The sequence below is a fragment of the Rhinoderma darwinii genome, chromosome 1, assembly GCF_050947455.1.
Source record: "Rhinoderma darwinii isolate aRhiDar2 chromosome 1, aRhiDar2.hap1, whole genome shotgun sequence".
Lineage (NCBI taxonomy): Eukaryota > Metazoa > Chordata > Amphibia > Anura > Rhinodermatidae > Rhinoderma > Rhinoderma darwinii.
This window is the reverse complement of record NC_134687.1, coordinates 311,778,273-311,797,206: the sequence shown is the minus strand read 5'-3', so window position 1 is coordinate 311,797,206 and position 18,934 is coordinate 311,778,273. Positions and strand designations below refer to the sequence as shown.

The 18,934-nt window shown below is 42.2% G+C and overlaps 1 protein-coding gene across 1 annotated transcript in view; it reads right to left on the bottom strand.

Annotated features, from left to right (window-relative positions):
• Window positions 1-2,582, bottom strand: part of THAP1 (THAP domain containing 1) — a 28,106-nt gene extending 25,524 nt beyond the window's left edge. Inside the window, exon 1 of the mRNA XM_075851302.1 lies at window positions 2,207-2,582. Within this exon, the coding sequence (XP_075707417.1) occupies window positions 2,207-2,277 (71 nt within the window). The 5' untranslated portion in view covers window positions 2,278-2,582. The remainder of the gene's footprint in view (window positions 1-2,206) is intronic.
• Window positions 2,583-18,934: the final 16,352 nt, after the last annotated feature.

Genomic DNA, 18,934 nt, shown 5'->3' with positions numbered 1-18,934 from the left:
ACCTGAAAAATGGCTGTCCATCGACGGTCCCCATATAACCTGACAGGGCTTACGTGGATCTGCAGAGAACAATGGCAAAAATTCCCAAATCCAGGTGTGCAAACACATTCACTTTCATTACTGTAATATACGCAGCACAACAAAGCGATCTTTGGACGCGCAACCTGTATTGCAGCTTAAAGGGAAGGTGCCGCGAAAAAAATAAATTTTATATAAATTTGCTTTTAGTATGTTATTAAAATAAATTGTATTTATTTGTGTTGTAGTTTTTTTTTAAATTACTTTTACTTCTCTATGGGGGCTGCCATTTTTTTTTTCATCTCTGTATGTGTCGATTAACGACGCATACAGAGATGCTATACGGCACATACAACCCCATAGAGAATGCGAACGGGAGCCGTTCAATTCACTATAGCGTACGCCGTCTGTGTGAGAACAGCGCATGCGCCGCTCCCACACAGTCCAAAAGGAAGGTCTTCGGCCGAGCGAAATCCGGCGCCATTTTCATGTTGTCTGGAAGCCGCGGCCGGACAGTAAGATGACGACTTCCGGTTGCGGCTTCCGGACATATGTTCCAGGCAGTGAAGACGCGAGGAGTAGGATCGGAGGCAGCAGCGGCGGCAGGAGCAGGTAAGTTGTTTGTGTATGTGATGTGTGTATTATGTTCGTGTTATACTGTCTGATTACCACTGTATCTAATCCTCCTACACTGTGTGCCGCCATTTTCTGAGCGAATGCACAGTGTAGGAGGTTTAGGGTTTAGAAGATTCAACCACCTCCTTCTCCTGGTACTAGCCAGGATAAGGGAGGGGGGATTGTGTGAGGACACTAGAGCGTGTGTCTACACCAAATTTGCAGCATAAAGCAATGAGGTTGCTTTACCACATTGCAATGCTGCAATTTTGGGTATTGCTCCCTCTAGTGACCAGCACATGGAAATGTTATAAATTAGAATCTAATTTATAATATTTCCGGACTTGTGAAAAAATAAAAAAATATATAAATCACTTATATACTAACTGAAAAAAAAAAAATTCTAGCGACACATTCCCTTTAAGTCTTCATGTGTCCCTAGTCTAATTATAAATCGAATAAAAAAATATAAAAAGATATATCCCGGAGAACTTTAAACGGTGAAAATACGGTTACGTGACTAGAAATTAGAAAAGACAGGCAAATAATTTCATTCACTTCTGAAATCAAGATTACCACCAAAATTACAGGAATTTAGAAGGTACATTATAAACAGAAACAACATAGCTAGTGTGAACAGAGCCTAAGCTATACAACAATAAGCTCTCCTAGTGTCGGCTGAAACGATGTTGTAATCGGTTTTGTCATTGGATTGATGGGGGTCTGACTGTGGGGGACTCAATACCTAGAAAGTAGGGACTGCTCCACCCAGACACGGCGCTACTCCCAATCCTACACAGTGGTAGACCAGGAGAGTATTGGAAAAGCTCAGTAAAGAGCAGCAGTCCCTTTTTTCCCACAGGTAATACTCTTTACCAAACAATTAGGGTATGTTCACACGGCCTATTTACGGACGTAAATCGGGCGTTTTTGCCCCGAATTACGCCCGAAAATAGCGCTGACAAACATCTGCCCATTGAAAGCAATGGGCAGACGTTTGTCTGTTCACACGAGGCGTATATTTACGCGCCGCTGTCAAATGACGGCGCGTAAATAGACGCCCGCGTAGAAGAAGTGACCTGTCACTTCTTTGGCCGTAATTGGAGCCGCTATTCATTGACTCCAATGAATAGCAGCGCTAATTACGGCCGTAATTGACGCGGCGTTCAAGCGCCTGCACATGCCTATACGGCTGAAATTACGGGGATGTTTTCAGGCTGAAACATCCCCGTAATTTCAGCCGTTACGGACCCCCGCCGTGTGAACATACCCTTATGGTATTTCTCATGAGGGTAAACCCCTTTTTGGTCCCTAAATGTAATGATAAAAAAAAAAAGAAACTGAGTAGGACTGGCTGTTCCTAGTTGAAGTTTTGCTTGGCTTTTATAATGCACACTGTAATATGGCTACTTTATGAGGGCGCGTCATACATAGGCTCGGTCCCGAGGGCGAGTTGCGCGCTTTGAAGCCAGCACATGCGCAAATCAATGTTTAGTGGGAGGGCAGCGACTAGGGCTTCATGCAGGGGGAAAAACCCATCGGGCCCCATACCGCCGTCCCGTAAACTACTCACTTGTGAAACGAGATGGGTTTATCCTTGTCATATCGGTTTTTGCAGCCGTAAGCAGAACAAGACTGCACCATCGTGTCGGTTCACTCCGCCTCGTTTTGTGTTTTAGTGATGAGCTGAGCGTGCAATTCCTCGTAAACCAGACCCAATCACACGAATAACGTCAAGCTCTCCCGTCACGGTTTTAATGGTGAAATATATCTCCGCCGCCGGTTACCGTTTTAATTTAAAAAGAGAGAGAAATTAGTAGGTAGCGCTCCTCCCGGCTCCAAGATGGCTGACAACGCTTCAAATGTCGTCACGTTTGCTAACACAGAGCAAGCTTCCATTTGCCAGCTTGAGTCACATGATGATATTTGCATAGACTACGCCCACTAGTCGTTTATTCCGCCTAACCTTTTAAAATTACATGGATACGACGAGCATGACGTCATACGGTGCATGTAGAAAGTAAATGTCATAGCTTGCTGTGTAATATTTCTTCCAGGCTTTCTGTGTCATTGACCAAGATACTTCCAGTTTATATTCCAGATATTGGCAAGCTTTTTAATTCCAAATGTTAAGGGGCTTTCTGGGAGTTTTTTTTTCTCCAGTAAATCATCTGCAAATTTATAAAGAAGCAACTTATTTACCAACTGTGCACCAGTTTTACCCCTTCCTGGTGCTGCACCCATCAAAGTATTCAAAACAGCATTTCGAAAGTGTCTTAAAGGGCTGGTCACCCCTTAGAGACCCCTTAGTGACCAGCCTATTTTAACCCGTTAGTGACCGCCAATACGCCTTTTCACGGCGCTGCATCAGAATAAATCTGCCGCGCCGGGAACAGTTAAAACTCTCTGTTCTCAGCTACCTCTGGTAGCTGAGAACTTGGAGCATCGCTGCTCGAGCGAGCGGGTTGAAATCCGCCCGTTTAACCCCTTAGGTGCGGCGCTAAATAGCGAGCGCTGCATCTAAGTGGTTTTGGAGAGATGGAGGGAGCTCCCTCTCTCACCCCACCGGCACCCTGCATGCGATCGCAGGGTGCCAGTGTCTTCTATGGCAGGCAGGGGCCCAATAAAGGCCCCCAGGTCTGCCTGTAGTGGATGCCTGCTAGGCCATGCCTCTGGCGTGATCTGGCAGATGTCTGTCCGTTGTAAACAGACAGGCAGTAATACACTGCAATACAGAAGTATTGAGTGCATTATAAAACAATCTCATAGGGAAGTCCCCCTAGTGGGAGTAGTAAAAAAAAAAAGTTTAACAAGGTTATTAATAAATAAATAAGTTTAAAAAAAAAATGAAAAACCCACTTTTTCCCCATAAAAAATGCTTTATTATGAAAAAACCCAGTAAAAAAGTTACACATATTTGGTATTGCCGCGTCCGTAACGACCCCAACTATAAAGCTATTATGTTATTTAACCCGCTTGGCGAACGCTGTAAAAATAAAATAAAAAATGCCAGAATTGCTGTTCTTTGTTCATCTTGCCTTAAAAAAAAAAAGTGATCAAAAAGTCACATCTACTCCAAAATGGTACTGATAGAAACTACAAGTCGTCCGGCAAACAAAAAAAAGCCCTCATACAGCTGCATCGGCGGAAAAATAAAAAAGTTATGGCTCTTCAAATATGGAAACACAAAAACACATCATTTTGAAAAAAAACAAAAAGTGTTTTTACTGTGTAAAGGTAGGAAAACATAAACAAATCCATATCAATTTGGTATCTTCGCAATCGTAACGACCCGCTGAATAAAGTTATTATGCTATTTATACCAAACGGTAAACGGTGTAAATTAAAGACGCAAAAAAAGTGGCAAAATTGCTTTTTTTGTCTTTTACGCCCCCAAAAAAGTTAATCAATAAATTATATGTACCCCAAAATGGTGCTATTAAAAAATACAACTTGTCCCGCAAAAATGACAAAGTTATAGCTCTTGGAATGCGACGATGGAAAAACGTAAAAAATAGATTGGTTATCAAGGTTTAAAATAGGCTGGTCACTAAGGGGTGACCAGCCCTTTAACCCGTTAGTGATCGCCAATACGCCTTTTCACGGCGGCCACAAATGGGCTTTATTCTGATGCATAAGCCTTTTCACGGTGCTGCATCAGAATAAATAAACAGAGCAGGGAGCTGTTAAATCTCCCTGCTCTCAGCTACCAGAGGTAGCTGAGGGCTGGGGGCATCCCTGCTCGACCGGGTGAGATCGATATTAGTATCGATCTCACCCATTTAACCCCTCAGATGCAGCTCTCAATAGCGTGCGCCGCATCTCAGTTGTTTTGGAGAGAGGGAGGAAGCTCCCTCTCTCTCTCCCTGACACCGTTTTAAACAGACAGGCAGTAATACATTGCAATACAGAAGTATTACAGTGTATTTTAAAAGCGATTGGATGATCGCATATTAAAGTCCCCTAGTAGGACTAGTAAAAAAATTTCATAAAGTTAATTAAAAAAAAGTGAAAAACCCACGTTTTCCCCTTACAAAATGCTTTTTTATTATTATTATTAAAAAAGAAAAAAATGTAGACATATTTGGTATCGCCACGACCCCGACTATAAAGCTGTTACATTATTTAACCCGCCCGGTGAACGCTGTAAAAAATAAAATAAAAAACAATGGAAAAATTGCTGTTTTCTGTGAATTCTGCCTTAAAAAAATTTGATAAACAGTGATCAAAAAGTCGCATCTACTCCAAAATGGTACCAATAAAAACTACAAGTCGTCCTGCAAAAAAAAAAAAAAGCCCTCATACAACTGCATCGGCGGAACAATAAAAATGTTATGGCTCTTCAAATATGGAGACACAAAAACAACTGTCTAAAAGTAGTAAAACATACAAAATCTATACAAATTTGAAATAGTTGCAATTGTAACAACCCGCTGAATAAAGTTATTGTGTTATTTATACCACACGGTAAACGGCGTAGATTTAGGACGCAAAAAAGTGTGGCGAAATGTCTGTTTTTTTTATATTTCCCCCCAAAAAAGATAATCAATAAATTATATGTACCCCAAAATGGTGCTATTAAAAAATACAACTTCTCCCGCAAAAAACAAGACCTTATACAGCTATGTAGACGCAAAAATAAAAAAGTTATAGCTCTTGGAATGCGATGATGGAAAAACGTAAAAAATAGCTTGGTCATTAACCCCTTCCCGCTCCTGGACGTACTATTACTTCATGGCAGCTGTATCGTTCGCGCTCCATGACGGAATAGTACGTCTCAGGAGTAACGGCCGTTTCGGCCGTCCTCCCGACACATACAGGAGCTGTGACGCTGCTGTCTTGTTCAGCAGCTGTCACAGCTCCTACAGCGGGGACCGATCGCTGTGTCCCCGCTGATTAACCCCTTAAAAGCCGCGTTCTATAGAGATCGCGGCTTTTTAGGGGTTAAGCTGCCATCGCCGGCCTGCTACGCGATAGCGGCCGGCGATGGTGACTATGGCAACCGGACACTAAACAATGGCGTCCAGCTATGCCATAGACGGAAGCCTAGTGGGTCCTGACAAAGGTCAGGACCCACTATGCTGCTGTCAGTGAGTAGCTGACAGTTCTAATACACTGCACTACGCATGTAGTGCAGTGTATTAGAATAGCGATCAGGGCCTCCTGCCCTCAAGTCCCCTAGTGGGACAAAGTAATAAAGTTAAAAAAAAGTTAAAAAAAGATGTGTAAAAATAAGAAAATAAAAGTATTAAAAGTAAAAATCCCCCTTTTTCCCTTATCAGTCATTTATTATTAATAAAAATATATAAACAAACAAATAAACTGTACATAATTGGTATCGCCGCGTCCGTAACGGCCTGATCTACAAAATTATTTCATTATTTATCCCGCACGGTGAACGCCGTAAAGGAAAATAATAATAAACCGAACCACAATCACAATTCTTTGGTCACTTCACCTCCCAAAAAATGGAATAAAAAGAGATCAAAAAGTCGCATGTACCGAAAAATGGTACTGATTGAAACTACAGTTCGTTACGCAAAAAATAAGTCCTCGCACGGCTTTATTGATTGAAAAATAAAAAAGTTATGGCTCTTAGAATAAGGCAACACAAAAAGTAAATGATTGTTTACAAAACGTATTTTATTGTGCAAACGCCATAAGACATAAAAAAGAACTATAAACATCTGGTATCGCCGTAATCGTATCGCCCCGCAGAATAAAGTGAATATGTCATTTATAGCGCACGGTGCACGCAGTAAAAAAAAAAGAATAAAAAATCAATAGTAGAATTGCTGTTTATTAGTCACCACGCCACCTAAAAATAGAATAAAAACTGATCAAAAAGCCGCATGCACCCCAAGAAAACTACAATGCATTCCTCAAGCGGTTTAGTTTCCAAATTGGGGTCACTTTTGGGGGTTCCCAATGTTTTGGCACCACAAGACCTCTTCAAACCGGACATGGTGCCTAATAAAAAAGAGGCCTCAAAATCCACTAGGTGCTCCTTTGCTTCAGAGGCCAGTGCTTCAGTCAATTACCGCACTAGGGCCACATGTGGGACATTTCTCAAAACTGCAGAATCTGGAAAATACATATTAAGTTGCGTTTCTCTGATAAATCCTTTTGTGTTATAAAAAAAATGGTATAAAGAGGATTTTCTGACAAAAAAAAATATGTAAATTTCACCTCTACTTTGCTCTAAATTCCTGTGAAACACCTATAGGGTTCATAAACTATCTAAATGCTGTTGTGAATACTTTGAGGGGTCTAGTTTCTAAAATGGCGTATTTGATAGGGGTTTCTAATATATGGGCCCCTCAAAGCAACTTCAGAACTGAACTGGAACCTAAAAAAATAAATAAATGAGGCAATACTTCGCTTCTTACATTATACTGATAATGAGCCGTGCCCACCCCGAGATGACCCCAGTTTTGACCGTTTGTATAAACGGAGACCCCTATTAGACCGTTCCACCCCCGAGAAGTGTATTTCTATTGATGAGTCCCTGGTACATTTTAAAGGGAGGGTTCAATTCCGCGAGTACCTGCCGGGTAAGAGGGCAAGGTATGGCGTGAAGATGTATAAGCTGCGAGAGTGCATCCGGGTATACCTACAGGTTTAGGCTATATGAAGGAAAGGCCACCCCCAAACCAGACTGCATCCTGGACTACAATAGGTACATGGGAGGTGTGGACTTGTCAGATCAAATCCTGAAGCCCTACAGCGCCATGCGGTGTGGTATAAGAAGCTGGCCGGGCACATCATACAGATGGCTTTGTACAATGCGTACGTGCTACGTCGATGTGCAGGCCAGATGGGAACTTTCCTGGAATTTCAAGAGGTGATTATCAAACTAATCTTTAGGGACCAAGAAGGGGGGGCACCCAGTACTTCTGGAAGCAAGGCCACACGCATCGACCAAGGTGGCAACACTTTCCAGGAGAAGTTCCCCAAACTGGCAAGAAGGGAAAAAGTCAAAAGAGGTGCAAAGTCTGCTATAAGGGGTGACACAATATATCAATGTGACACGTGTCCCGAATAACCAGAGCTCTGCATGAAAGTCAGTTTTAAAATTTATCATACATCCCTTGGTTTATAATTTACCCCAATTTTACTTACCCTGATGCACTCCGACCAGCTTATCCCCCCTCGTCTTTCCCCTCTGAGCCCTGATGTGTGTCCAGGCAGCTGATAACAGCCACATGTAGGGTATTGCCATACCCGGGAGAACCCACATTACAGTTTATGGGGTGTAGGTCTCTGGTCAAAATGCTCACTACACCTCTAGATGAATGCCTTAAGGGTGTAGTTATTAAAACGGGGTCACTTCTTGCGGGTTTCAACTGTACTGGTACCTCAGGTGCTTCTGCATACATGACTTCGCACTAGAAAATCCCCAGTAGGCCAAATGGTGGTCCTTTCATTCTGAGCCCTCCCATGGGCCCAAACGGCAGTTTATCACAACAAATGGGGTATTGCGGCACTCAGAACAAATTGCGCAACAGAATGGGGTATTTTGTTTCTTGTGAAAATAAGAAATTTTCAGCCAAAACTATATATTATTTGAAAAAAATAATTTTGTTTTCATTCCCAGCCCAATTCAAATAAGTTCTGTGAAAAAACTATGGGGTCTAAAAGGTCACATTACCCATAAATGAATTCCTTGAGGGGTATAGTTTCCAAAATGGGGTCACTTCTGATGGGTTTCCGTTGCTTTGATACCTCTGGGGCTCTGCAAATGCGACATGGCACCCGAAAACCAAACCAGCAAAATCTGTACTCCAAAGAACACACAGCGCTCCTTCCCTTCTGAGGCCTCCCATGGGCCCAAACGGCAGTTTATTGCCACAAATGGGGTATTGCTGCACTCAGGAGAAATTGGGCAACAAAATTGAGTATTTTGTTCCCTGTGAAAATAAGAAATTTTGATAAAAAATTACATCTTATTGGAAAAAATGTCATTTGAAATAGGTGCTGTGAAAAAAACTGTGTGGTCAAAATGCTAACAACAACCATAAATGAATTCCTTGAGGGGTGTAGTTTCCAAAATGGGGTCACTTTTGGTGGGTTTCCATTGCTTTGATACCTCTGAGGCTCTGCAAATGCGACATGGCACCCGAAAACCAATCCAGCAAAATCTGGACTCCAACAAACATATAGCGCTCCTTTCCTTCTGAGCCCTCCCATGGGCCCAAACGGCAGTTTATCACCACAAATGGGGTATTGCCACACTAAGGACAAATTGGGCAACAAAATGGGGTATTTTTTCCCTGTGAAAATAAGAAATTTTGATCACAAATGACATTTTATTGGAAAAAATGACATTTTTTTCATTTCACAGCCCAATTCAAATACGTGCTGTGAAAAAACTGTGCGGTCAAAATGGTAACAACAACCATAAATGAATTCCTTGAGGGGTGTAGTTTCCAAAATGGGGTCACTATTGGGGGATTCCTACTGTTTTGGCACCTCAACACCTCTTCAAACCTGGCATGCTGCCTAAAATATATTCTAATAAAAAAGAGGACTTAAAATGCACTAGGTGCTTCTTTGCTTCTAGGGCTTGTGTTTTAGTCCACGAGCGCAGTAGGGCCACATGTGGGACATTTCTAAAAACTGCAGAATCTGGACAATACATATTTAGTAGTGTTTCTCTGGTAAAACCTTCTGTGTTACAGAAAAAAAATGAATAAAATTGAAATTCAGCAAGAAAAATGAAATTTGCAAATTTCACCTCCACTTTGCTTTAATTCCTGTGAAATGCCTGAAGGGTTAAAAAACGTTATAAATGCTGTTTTGAATACTTTGAGGGGTCTAGTTTTTAAAATGGGGTGTTTTATCAGGGTTTCTAATACATAGGCCCCACAAAGCCACTTCAGAACTCAAGAGGTACCTTAAAAAAAAGGCTTTTGAAATTTTCTTAAAAATATGAGAAATTGCTGTTTATGTTCTAAGCCTTGTAACGTCCAAGAAAAATAAAATAATGTTCAAAAAACGATGCCAATCTAAAGTAGACATATGGGAAATGTGAACTAGTAACTATTTTGGGTGGTATAACCATCTGTTTTACAAGCAGATGCATTTCAATTCTGAAAAATTCAATTTTTTCAAAATTTTGTCTCAATTTTGCAATTTTTCACCAATAAACACTGAATATATCGACCAAATTTTACCACGAACATGAAGCCCAATGTGTCAAGAGAAAACAATCTCAGAATCGCTTGGGTAGGTTTAAGCATTCCGACGTTATTACCACATAAAGTGAAATATGTCAGATTTGAAAAATGGGCTCTGAGCCTTAACCCCTTGAGTACCCAGCTCATTTTGGCCTTGAGGACCAGACCCATTTTTTCAAATCTGACATGTATCACTTTATGTGATAATAACTCCGGAATGCTTTTACCTATCCAATTGATTCTGAGATTGTTTTCTCGTGACATATTGTACTTTAGTTTAGTGCAAAAATTTGGTCGATAAATTCATTGCTTATTTGTGAAAAACACCAACATTTAGCGAAAATATGAAGAAATTATGATTTTTCCAATTTTTAATGCATCTGCTTGTAAAACTGATGGTAATACCACACAAAATAGTTACCAATTAACATCTCCCATATGTCTACTTTATGTTTGCATCGTTTTTTGAACATCCTTTTATTTTTCGAGGACGTTACAAGGCTTAGAACTTTAGCAGCAATTTCTCATATTTTTAAGAAAATTTCAAAAAGCAATTTTTTCAGGGACGAGTTCAGTTCTGAAGTGGTTTTGAGTGCCCTATATATTAGAAACCCCCATAAAACACCCCATTTTGAAAACTGCACCCCTCAAAGTATCCAAAACAGCATTCAGAAAGTGTTTCAACCCTTTAGGCGTTTTACAGGAATTGAAGGAAAGTAGAGCTGAAATTTTCAAATTTCATTTTTTTTTTACAAAATTCATATGTAATACATTTTCTTCTGTACCACAGAAGGTTTTACCTGAGAAACGCAACTCAATATTTATTGCCCAGATTCTGCAGTTTTTAGAAATATCCCACATGTGGCCCTAGTGCGCTAATGGACTGAAACACAGGCCTCAGAAGCAAAGGAGCACCTCTTGTATTTTGGGGCCTCCTTTTTTCAGAATATATTTTAGGCACCATGTCAGGTTTGAAGAGGTCTTGTGGTGCCAAAACAGTGGAAAACCCCAAAAGTGACCCCCATTTTTTAAACTACACCCCTCTTTATCTAGGGGTATAGTTAGCATTTTGACCCCACAGGTATTTTGCTATATTTTCTGGAGTTAGGCCTCATGCACACGACCGTAAAAACGCCCGTTATTACGGGTCGTAATCACGACCCGTAATAACGGGCTCATAGACTTCTATTGGCGACGGGTGCCTTCCCGTTTTCTCACGGGAAGGTGCCCGTGCCGTTGAAAAAGATAGAACATGTCCTATTTCAGGCCGTAATAACGGCACGGACAGTCCATAGAAGTCTATGGAGCTCTCGTAATAACGGGTGGCTACATGTGTGCACCCGTCATTACGGCAGCGTTGCTAAGCGACGTCAGTAAATAGTCACTGTCCAGGGAGCTGAAAGAGTTAACTGATCGGCAGTAACTCTTTAAGCACCCTGGACAGTGACTACCGATCAGTATAAACCTGTAAAAAATAAAAATAAAAGACGTTCATACTTACCGAGAACTTCCTGCTTCCTCCAGTCCGGTCTCCCGCCCGTTGCCTTGGTGACGCGTCCCTCTCGACATCCGGCCCGACGTCCTGGATGACGTTTCAGGCCATGTGACCGCTGCAGCCAATCACAGGTCAATCACAGGCTGCAGCGGTCACATGGACTGCCGCGTCATCCAGGGATGTCGGGCTGGATGCGAAGAGAGGGACGCGTCACCAAGACAACGGCCGGGTAAGTATGAATTTCTTTAACTTTTATTACAGAAAGGGCTGTCCCTTCTCTCTATCCTGCACTGATAGAGAGAAGGGGCTGCCGATTAGTGCAGTGCTATTTTGCCGCCAAAAACGTGCTCGTAAATACGGGTGGAATACGTGTGACACCGGACCCATATTTACGGGCACGGGTTCGTAAATACTGGTGCAAAACGGGTGGAATACGTGTGACACCGGACCCGTATTTACGCCAGTATTTACGGGTGGGAAAAAATACGGTCGTGTGCATGAGGCCTTAGTCTGTGAAAATGAAAATCTACTTTTTTTCTGGAAAAACGTAAAAATTTCTAATTTTTGCAAGAAATAAAGGAGAGAAAGCACCCCAACATTTGTAAAGCAATTTCTCGCGATTACGGAAATACCCCATATGTGGTAATAAACTGCTGTTTGGACCCACAGCAGGGCTCAGAAGGGAAGGACCCCCATTTGGATTTTGGAGCTCTGATTTTACTGGAATGGTTTTCAGTGCCGTGTCACGTTTGCAACGCCCTGGAGGGACCTAAACAGTGGAATCCCCCCAAAAGTGACCCCATTTTGGAAACTATACCCCTCAAGGAATTTCTCTAGTGGTATAGTTATCATTTTGATCCCACAGGTTTTTTGCTGAATTTATTGGAATTAGTCTGTGAAGATGAAAAGAGACTTTTTTTTGGAAAAAACACAGAATTTTCTAATTTTTATAAGGAATAAAGGAGAAAGAGCACCTCAACATTTGTAAAGCATTTTCTCCTGATTATGGAAATACCCCATTATGTGGTAATAAACTGCTGTTTGGACCCATGGCAGAGCTCAGAAGGGACGGAGCACCATTTGGATTTTGCAGCTCAGATTTTGCTGAATTGGTTTCTGGGGGCCATGTCGCATTTGCAGAGTCCCTGAAGTACCAGTACAGTAGAAATTCCCCAGATGTGATCCCAATTTGGAGACTATACCCCTGAAAGAATTAAATTAGAGGTGCAGTGAGCATTTTGAGCCCTCAGGTGTTTTATAGATTTTATTAGAATTGGTCCGTGAAAATGAAAACATTTTTTTTTCCAATAACCTGTAGATTTAGCTCAGAATTTTTCATTTCCACAAGGAATACAGGAGAAAAGACACCCCAAAATGTGTTACACAATTTCTCCTGATTACGGAAATACCCTATATGTGGTTGTAAACGGCTATTTGGACATACGGCAAGGGTCTAAACGGAAAAAGTGCAATTTAGTTTTTGGAGTGGAGATTTTACAAAATTTGTTTTTGACGCCATGTTGCATTGCGCTGAGGTACCAGTACAGTGAAAACTTCCGAGAAGTGACCCCATTTAGGAAACTACACCCCTCAAGGAATTCATCTAGAAGTGTAGTGAGCATTTTGACCCCCAAAGGTTTTGCAGAAATTAGTGCACAGTGGATGTTGCAGATTGAAAATTGACATTTTCCACATATATGCTATTTCAGTGCCCAATGCGTTGGGCCCAGCTTGTACCACTGGAGACATACGCCCCATAAATTGTTAAGCGGTTCTCCAGAGTACGGTAATACCCCATATGTGGTCATAAACCGCTGTTTGGGCACACTGCCAGGCCCAGAAGGAGCGCCATTTGGCTTTTGGAGTGCAGATTTTGCTTGGTAGTAGTTTTGTTTAGTGTTTTACTGGTGTTTCAGTTTATAATGTTGGGGCATATGTAATCTGTGCGGAGTACATACATTTTTTGCGTGTCGTTTTTATTGGTACCATGTTTGGCTACGCGCGACTTTTTGATCACTTTTTATTCCATTTTTTTGGAAACAACGTGACCAAAAAAGGAAATTCTGCCATTGTTTTTTATGGTATTTCTTTTACGGTGTTCACCGTGCGGGATAAATAATATGATATTTTTTTAGGTCAGGCCGATACGAACGCGGCGATACCTGTTATGTCTAGTTTTTGTCTTTTTTTTCATTTTTTTTCTAATTATAAAGGGCTTGATCAGGGAAACAAGGCGATTATTGTTTTTATTACGTAAAACTTGTATTTATTTATTTATCTAAAACTTTTTTTTTACTTTTTTTTCACTTTTTATTTTACACATACTAGGGGACTGGAAGATCTGATCTTCTGATCCCCTGCACAATACACTGCACTACTTCTGTATGTACTGATGTAGTGCAGTGTATTGTAACTGTCACTTTACAACTGACAGTTGAGCCTATTACGTCCTGCCTTGGGCAGGACCTAATAGGCTCCCGTACCTGGCAACCAGGAAGCCGTTGCTAACGCGGGGGGGGCAATGGGGTGCAGAGGGAGCCCCCTCCCTGTGTATCAATCACTTAAATGCCGCTGTCGCTATTGACAGCGGCATTTAAGGGGTTAAACTACAGCGATCGGAGAGGACAGTGATCGCTTTAGTTGCAGTGGGATGTCGGCTGTAATATACATCCGATGAAGATGGAGCGAGCACAGCTCCTGTGCCCGCTTCATCCTCAGGGCGTTACTATACGCCCATTTTCGGGAAGGGGTTAATAAAAATAGTGTTTGTTTTTTTTACACCGCTTTCTCTGATCTCCTCAAGTATCTCACAGAAGTGAGGAGATCAGAGAAAGTGACAGGAGCTTTCTCCTGCAGACGATGTCACAGACGGCTGTGATTGGTCAGTCTTCAGAGACTGACCAATCACAGCAATCGCCGGCATTGGGGACTGCTAATTGGTCCCCAGGCCGGTAGCAGAGACGGTTAGCTGTCAATGACAGCTGCCGCCGCTGTTCTGTCACTATGTGATTTCACATAGTGACAGTTTATTCCTGCGCCGTAATAGTACGTCGAAGGTATGCTGGAATAAGCGGCCAGCGACGTACTATTACGTCGAAGGTACGCAAGGGGTTAAGGCCAAAACTAGGCTGCGTCCTTAAGGGGTTAAGTCTTAAAATAGGCTGGTCATTAAGGGGTTAGGCGTTTCACCGGAATTAAATCAAAGTGGAGGAGAAGTTTACAAATTAATTTTTTTTTGCAGAAATAAATTTTTAATTAATTTGTTTCTGTAAGGCCTCAATCACACGAACATATTTTTTTCCTCCCGTAAATACTGGCGTAAATACGGGTCCTTGGTCACACGTATTCGACCTGTATTGCACAAGTATTTACGGATCCGTGCCCGTAAATACGGGTCCGGTGTCACCAGTATTCCACCCGTATTTACGGGCACGTTTTCGCTGCAAAGTTGCACTGCACTAATCGGCAGCCCTTCTCTTCTATCAGTGCAGGATAGAGAGAAGGGACAGCCCTTTCCGCAGTAAAAGTAAAAGAAATTCATACTTACCCGGCCGTTGTCTTGGTGACGCGTCTCTCTTTCGATATCCAGCCCGACCTCCCTGGATGACGCGGCAGTCCATGAGACCGCTGCAGCCTGTGATTGGCTGCAGTGGTCACATGGGCTGAAACGTCACCCCAGGAGGCCAGACTGGAGGAAGAAGCAGGGAGTTCTCGAAAAGTATGAACGTCTTTTTTTACAGGTTGATCTATATTGTGATTGGTAGCAACTGTCCAGGGTGCTGAAAGAGTTACTGCCGATCGTTTAACTCTTTCAGCACCCTGGACAGTGACTATCCCCTGACCTCGCCTAGTAATGCTCCCATAATTACGGGTGCACACACGTAGTCACCCGTAATTACGGGAGCCCCATAGACTTCTATGGGCCTGTCCGTGCCGTTATTACGGCCTGAAATAGGACATGTTCTATATTTTTCAATGCCACGGGCACCTTCCTGTAAGCATACGCGGAGGTACCCGTGGCCAATAGAAGTCCATGGGCCCGTAAAAACGTGCCGGAATTACGGCCCGTAATTACAGGCGTTTTTACGTTCGTGTGCATAGGGCCTAACAAGGAATATTTTACCACAGAAATACAGCTAAAAATTACCCAGATTCTGCAGTTTTTATAATTATCCCACATGTGCCCTAGTGGATTTTGGGGCCTTTTTTTTATTATATTATATTTTAGGCACCATGTCAGGTTTGAAGAGGTCTTGTCGTACTAAAACAAAAGAACTCCCCTAAAAAATACCCTATTTTGGGGCGTGGCTTGGATGCTGACTGTGGCAGATGCTTCTTGCTGATTTCCGTTGTGAGACCTCAAAGCGACAGGAAAAAAAGCATACCTGGTGTCCACGATTCTTCCTTTCTTCAGTGCCCTGGTCGAGATGATGACTCGGAAGAGGGGTAATAAGTCCACCCGCAGCTTGAGGAAGGACGGGATCCAAGATGGCGCCAGCTGCAGCTCCTCCGGTGACTCTTGTGCAAGTGGCAGGGATTTGGGGCCGGCTTCACCCTCTGTCTCTCTCGGTGAGTCCGCACATTCCCGACTGCCCAAAGCTTACCTCTCTGGAGGGATGAGGCGGGCGGGAGCTTCCTTCTCCTGTCTCTCTCCATGCGGCATCTGTTCACCACGTGCTCATGGCGGATGAGCTACAGCCGGATGATGGGGATGATCTCCTCACTGGCAGCCCGGTCAAGCAGAAGGCCAAACTCTCCTTTTTAGAGGACTTGCCTGCAGAGTCGTTGCTGGCGGATGGCGACCCAATCTGCAATCTGGTCGGTATTGGTTCAGAGTGCACAAGACCTATAGGAGGTGCACGAATAGGGTCCCAACCCAATCGTATGTAGAGAAGTATTCGGCACACAGACAAATATGATTCAAAACTTCTTTCGTTTTATTTGTATTGTATTCAAATGCCATGGGCGAAGTGCAACGTTTCGGTCCAAGAAGACCTTCGTCAGGCACTAAAGGTGTACAAAATTTTTTTTACACATAAATATCTAGGCATCATTTTGGTACAATATATGTATCATCTCTTATAACACAAAATAATAATACTTTATCGGAAAGAGAAAATAGTAAATAGAAAAATAAAAATAAATTAAGACAAGAACAGAATTTATATGCACAACACATACATGATTCATACTTCATCAATATCTATGCATACTAGGATTACATTTGATGTAAAAAAAGGTTATGAACAATCAAAAGTATGTGCATGTGTATGCCAAACGGAAGACATCACATCCGTGGCACCATATCCAAGGCTCGAGATATAGTACAAGCAAAAATCGTATAAAGAAATACATCTGGGTATATTTGTAGTGTAACAGCAATAATCCAAACGATGTCCGCAATTTCTGTGGCTGGATACAGAACTGTGGAGTACATAGTAACACGTATATAGTGCACGTATATAGTGCAAGGATGCAAGTTTTCCTGTAGATGCTCCCTTAATCTGGTTCCCATGCTCAGAAAAATAACTTAAAAAATCATTGCGTGAGAGATAATATAAACAGTATAAACATGATGCACCACATAATATAAAGTAAAATAGTTATGCTTGTTAATGTACTGGCAGTATCATCATACTATAGAGAGCCTATACGGCTCGAGGAGACTGTCCCATTAATGCTATCTAGTCAGATGTTGTATATGTGTGTTTAACATAAACATTCCTTGTCCTAATTGCATAATGGCTGTCCTGTTCAGTGTGCACGTTGTATCTGATGCATAATGGTGGCAGGAGACAGGTTGTAAAAACATTGCAATGACCTTACCTAGAACCCTGTTGGCGTGGATGTATCCTGCTGATGAGCACTGCTGTTCATATCGCGGCTTACCGCTCGTTTTTGGCGCTAACTGCAATGATTATTCTTGCAGTTTAAATGTCCTGTGTCTGGGGCGGGTCATGGGAGGTACCTATGCACGTGATTGGCCGCTCGTAACTTAGTGGGCGTGTCTGAGTGTGTGATTGGCTGCACGCTACTCAGAGGGAATTACCATGACACAGGGGTGTGTTGTGTCATGCCGTTGTTAGGGGCGGTGTTTTCACTCCCATGTTAAATATTTATCGCCGCTCAGATGTAGTTAGGGCTATTGGATATAGCAGTAATGCATATGTTTGAGCGATATACAGTCTCTTGATCCTGAATGTGCACCATTACTGCTTCTGTTATTAAGAATATGTTACTGGTAGCCGACCATGTTTACTGTAGGTTATTAACACAACGTATAGCGCCGTTGTGGGGGTGTGCCTAACTACAGGCAATGTGCTCCCATAGATCTGGCTCTCTGGTTAATAACGCCAATTCACATGGACTAAGAGGGACAGATAGAGTAACATGAAAGCGGATACAACTGGTCTGTATACGGGTAGTGGTACTGGATGTAATAGTGTAGATGCAGCTGGGGTATACTGTATGATATTATAAATCTGTATAAACAATATATTGCTGGAAAAAATGTGTTACCACTACGTATTATACAGTTGACTAGAATACTCAATCCTAAACTCAGTATTTTCAAGGATACCGTAGTCTGGAAGGACCGGATGAAGATGTGTGGTAAATCATATGACAAATCAGCGTGTCTGTTATGGAATAAAAAAAGGCATTTGTTATTATGGATATCATATTCAGATCAACGGTACATTGGATACTATAGGAAACTACTAACTTCGTATTCCCTATTTAAACCTCGAGGTTCTAATGTCTGCAATCTGTGGATCCAATAGGCCTCCCTGCGTTTTAGTGTCCTAATCCTATCCCCGCCTCTCCTAGGTGCCGGTATGTGTTCTATCACCTGGAATTGTAATTGCGAAACGTTATGTGATCTCAATAAAAAATGTGCGGGGATCGGTAGTAAGGTTTTATTGCAGCGTATAGTACTCTTATGCTGACCGATTCTGTCCCGTATGCGCTGTGTCGTTTCGCCAACATATGCTAGCCCACATGGGCATTTTATCATGTAAATGACAAAATTAGTGTTACAGGTGAAATATTCCTTCACCGGTATACGTTCACCTGTCTGTGGGTGTTGTAGCGTATTACCCTTGATCACATTGGAGCATTGCATGCAAGATCGGCATGGGAAGGTCCCTTGTTTAGGGGTGTTCAGGAAGGTTTGCCTTAAGGGTCTTTTGGCTGAGCCAACATCTGCTTTGACTAACTTGTCCCTTAGGTTATGTGGTCTCTTTGAACATGGGAGAAATGGAGTTTTGAATTCTGTGACCTTAGGGTATGCTTCTTTGAGCAATGGCCAATGTTTTCTAATTATATGGTGAACCCTATACGCACAAGGGTGGTACGTATGTACGAATGGTATACATTTGGGTCTGGTATTACTCCTAGTATTGTCCATGTTTTGTTGTGCCTCCAATAATGTACACATGGGATAGCCTCTCTCCCTGAATTTTTTTGTCATATTGGTTGTTCTTATGGTTCTATTTTCGGTGTCATCAACTATCCTCGCAACCCTTTTAAACTGGGATCTCGGTAGAGATTTTTTGGTCGCTATCGGGTGACAGCTGTCATAATGTAGGAGCCCATTCCTGTCTGTTTCCTTCGTAAATAGGTCTGT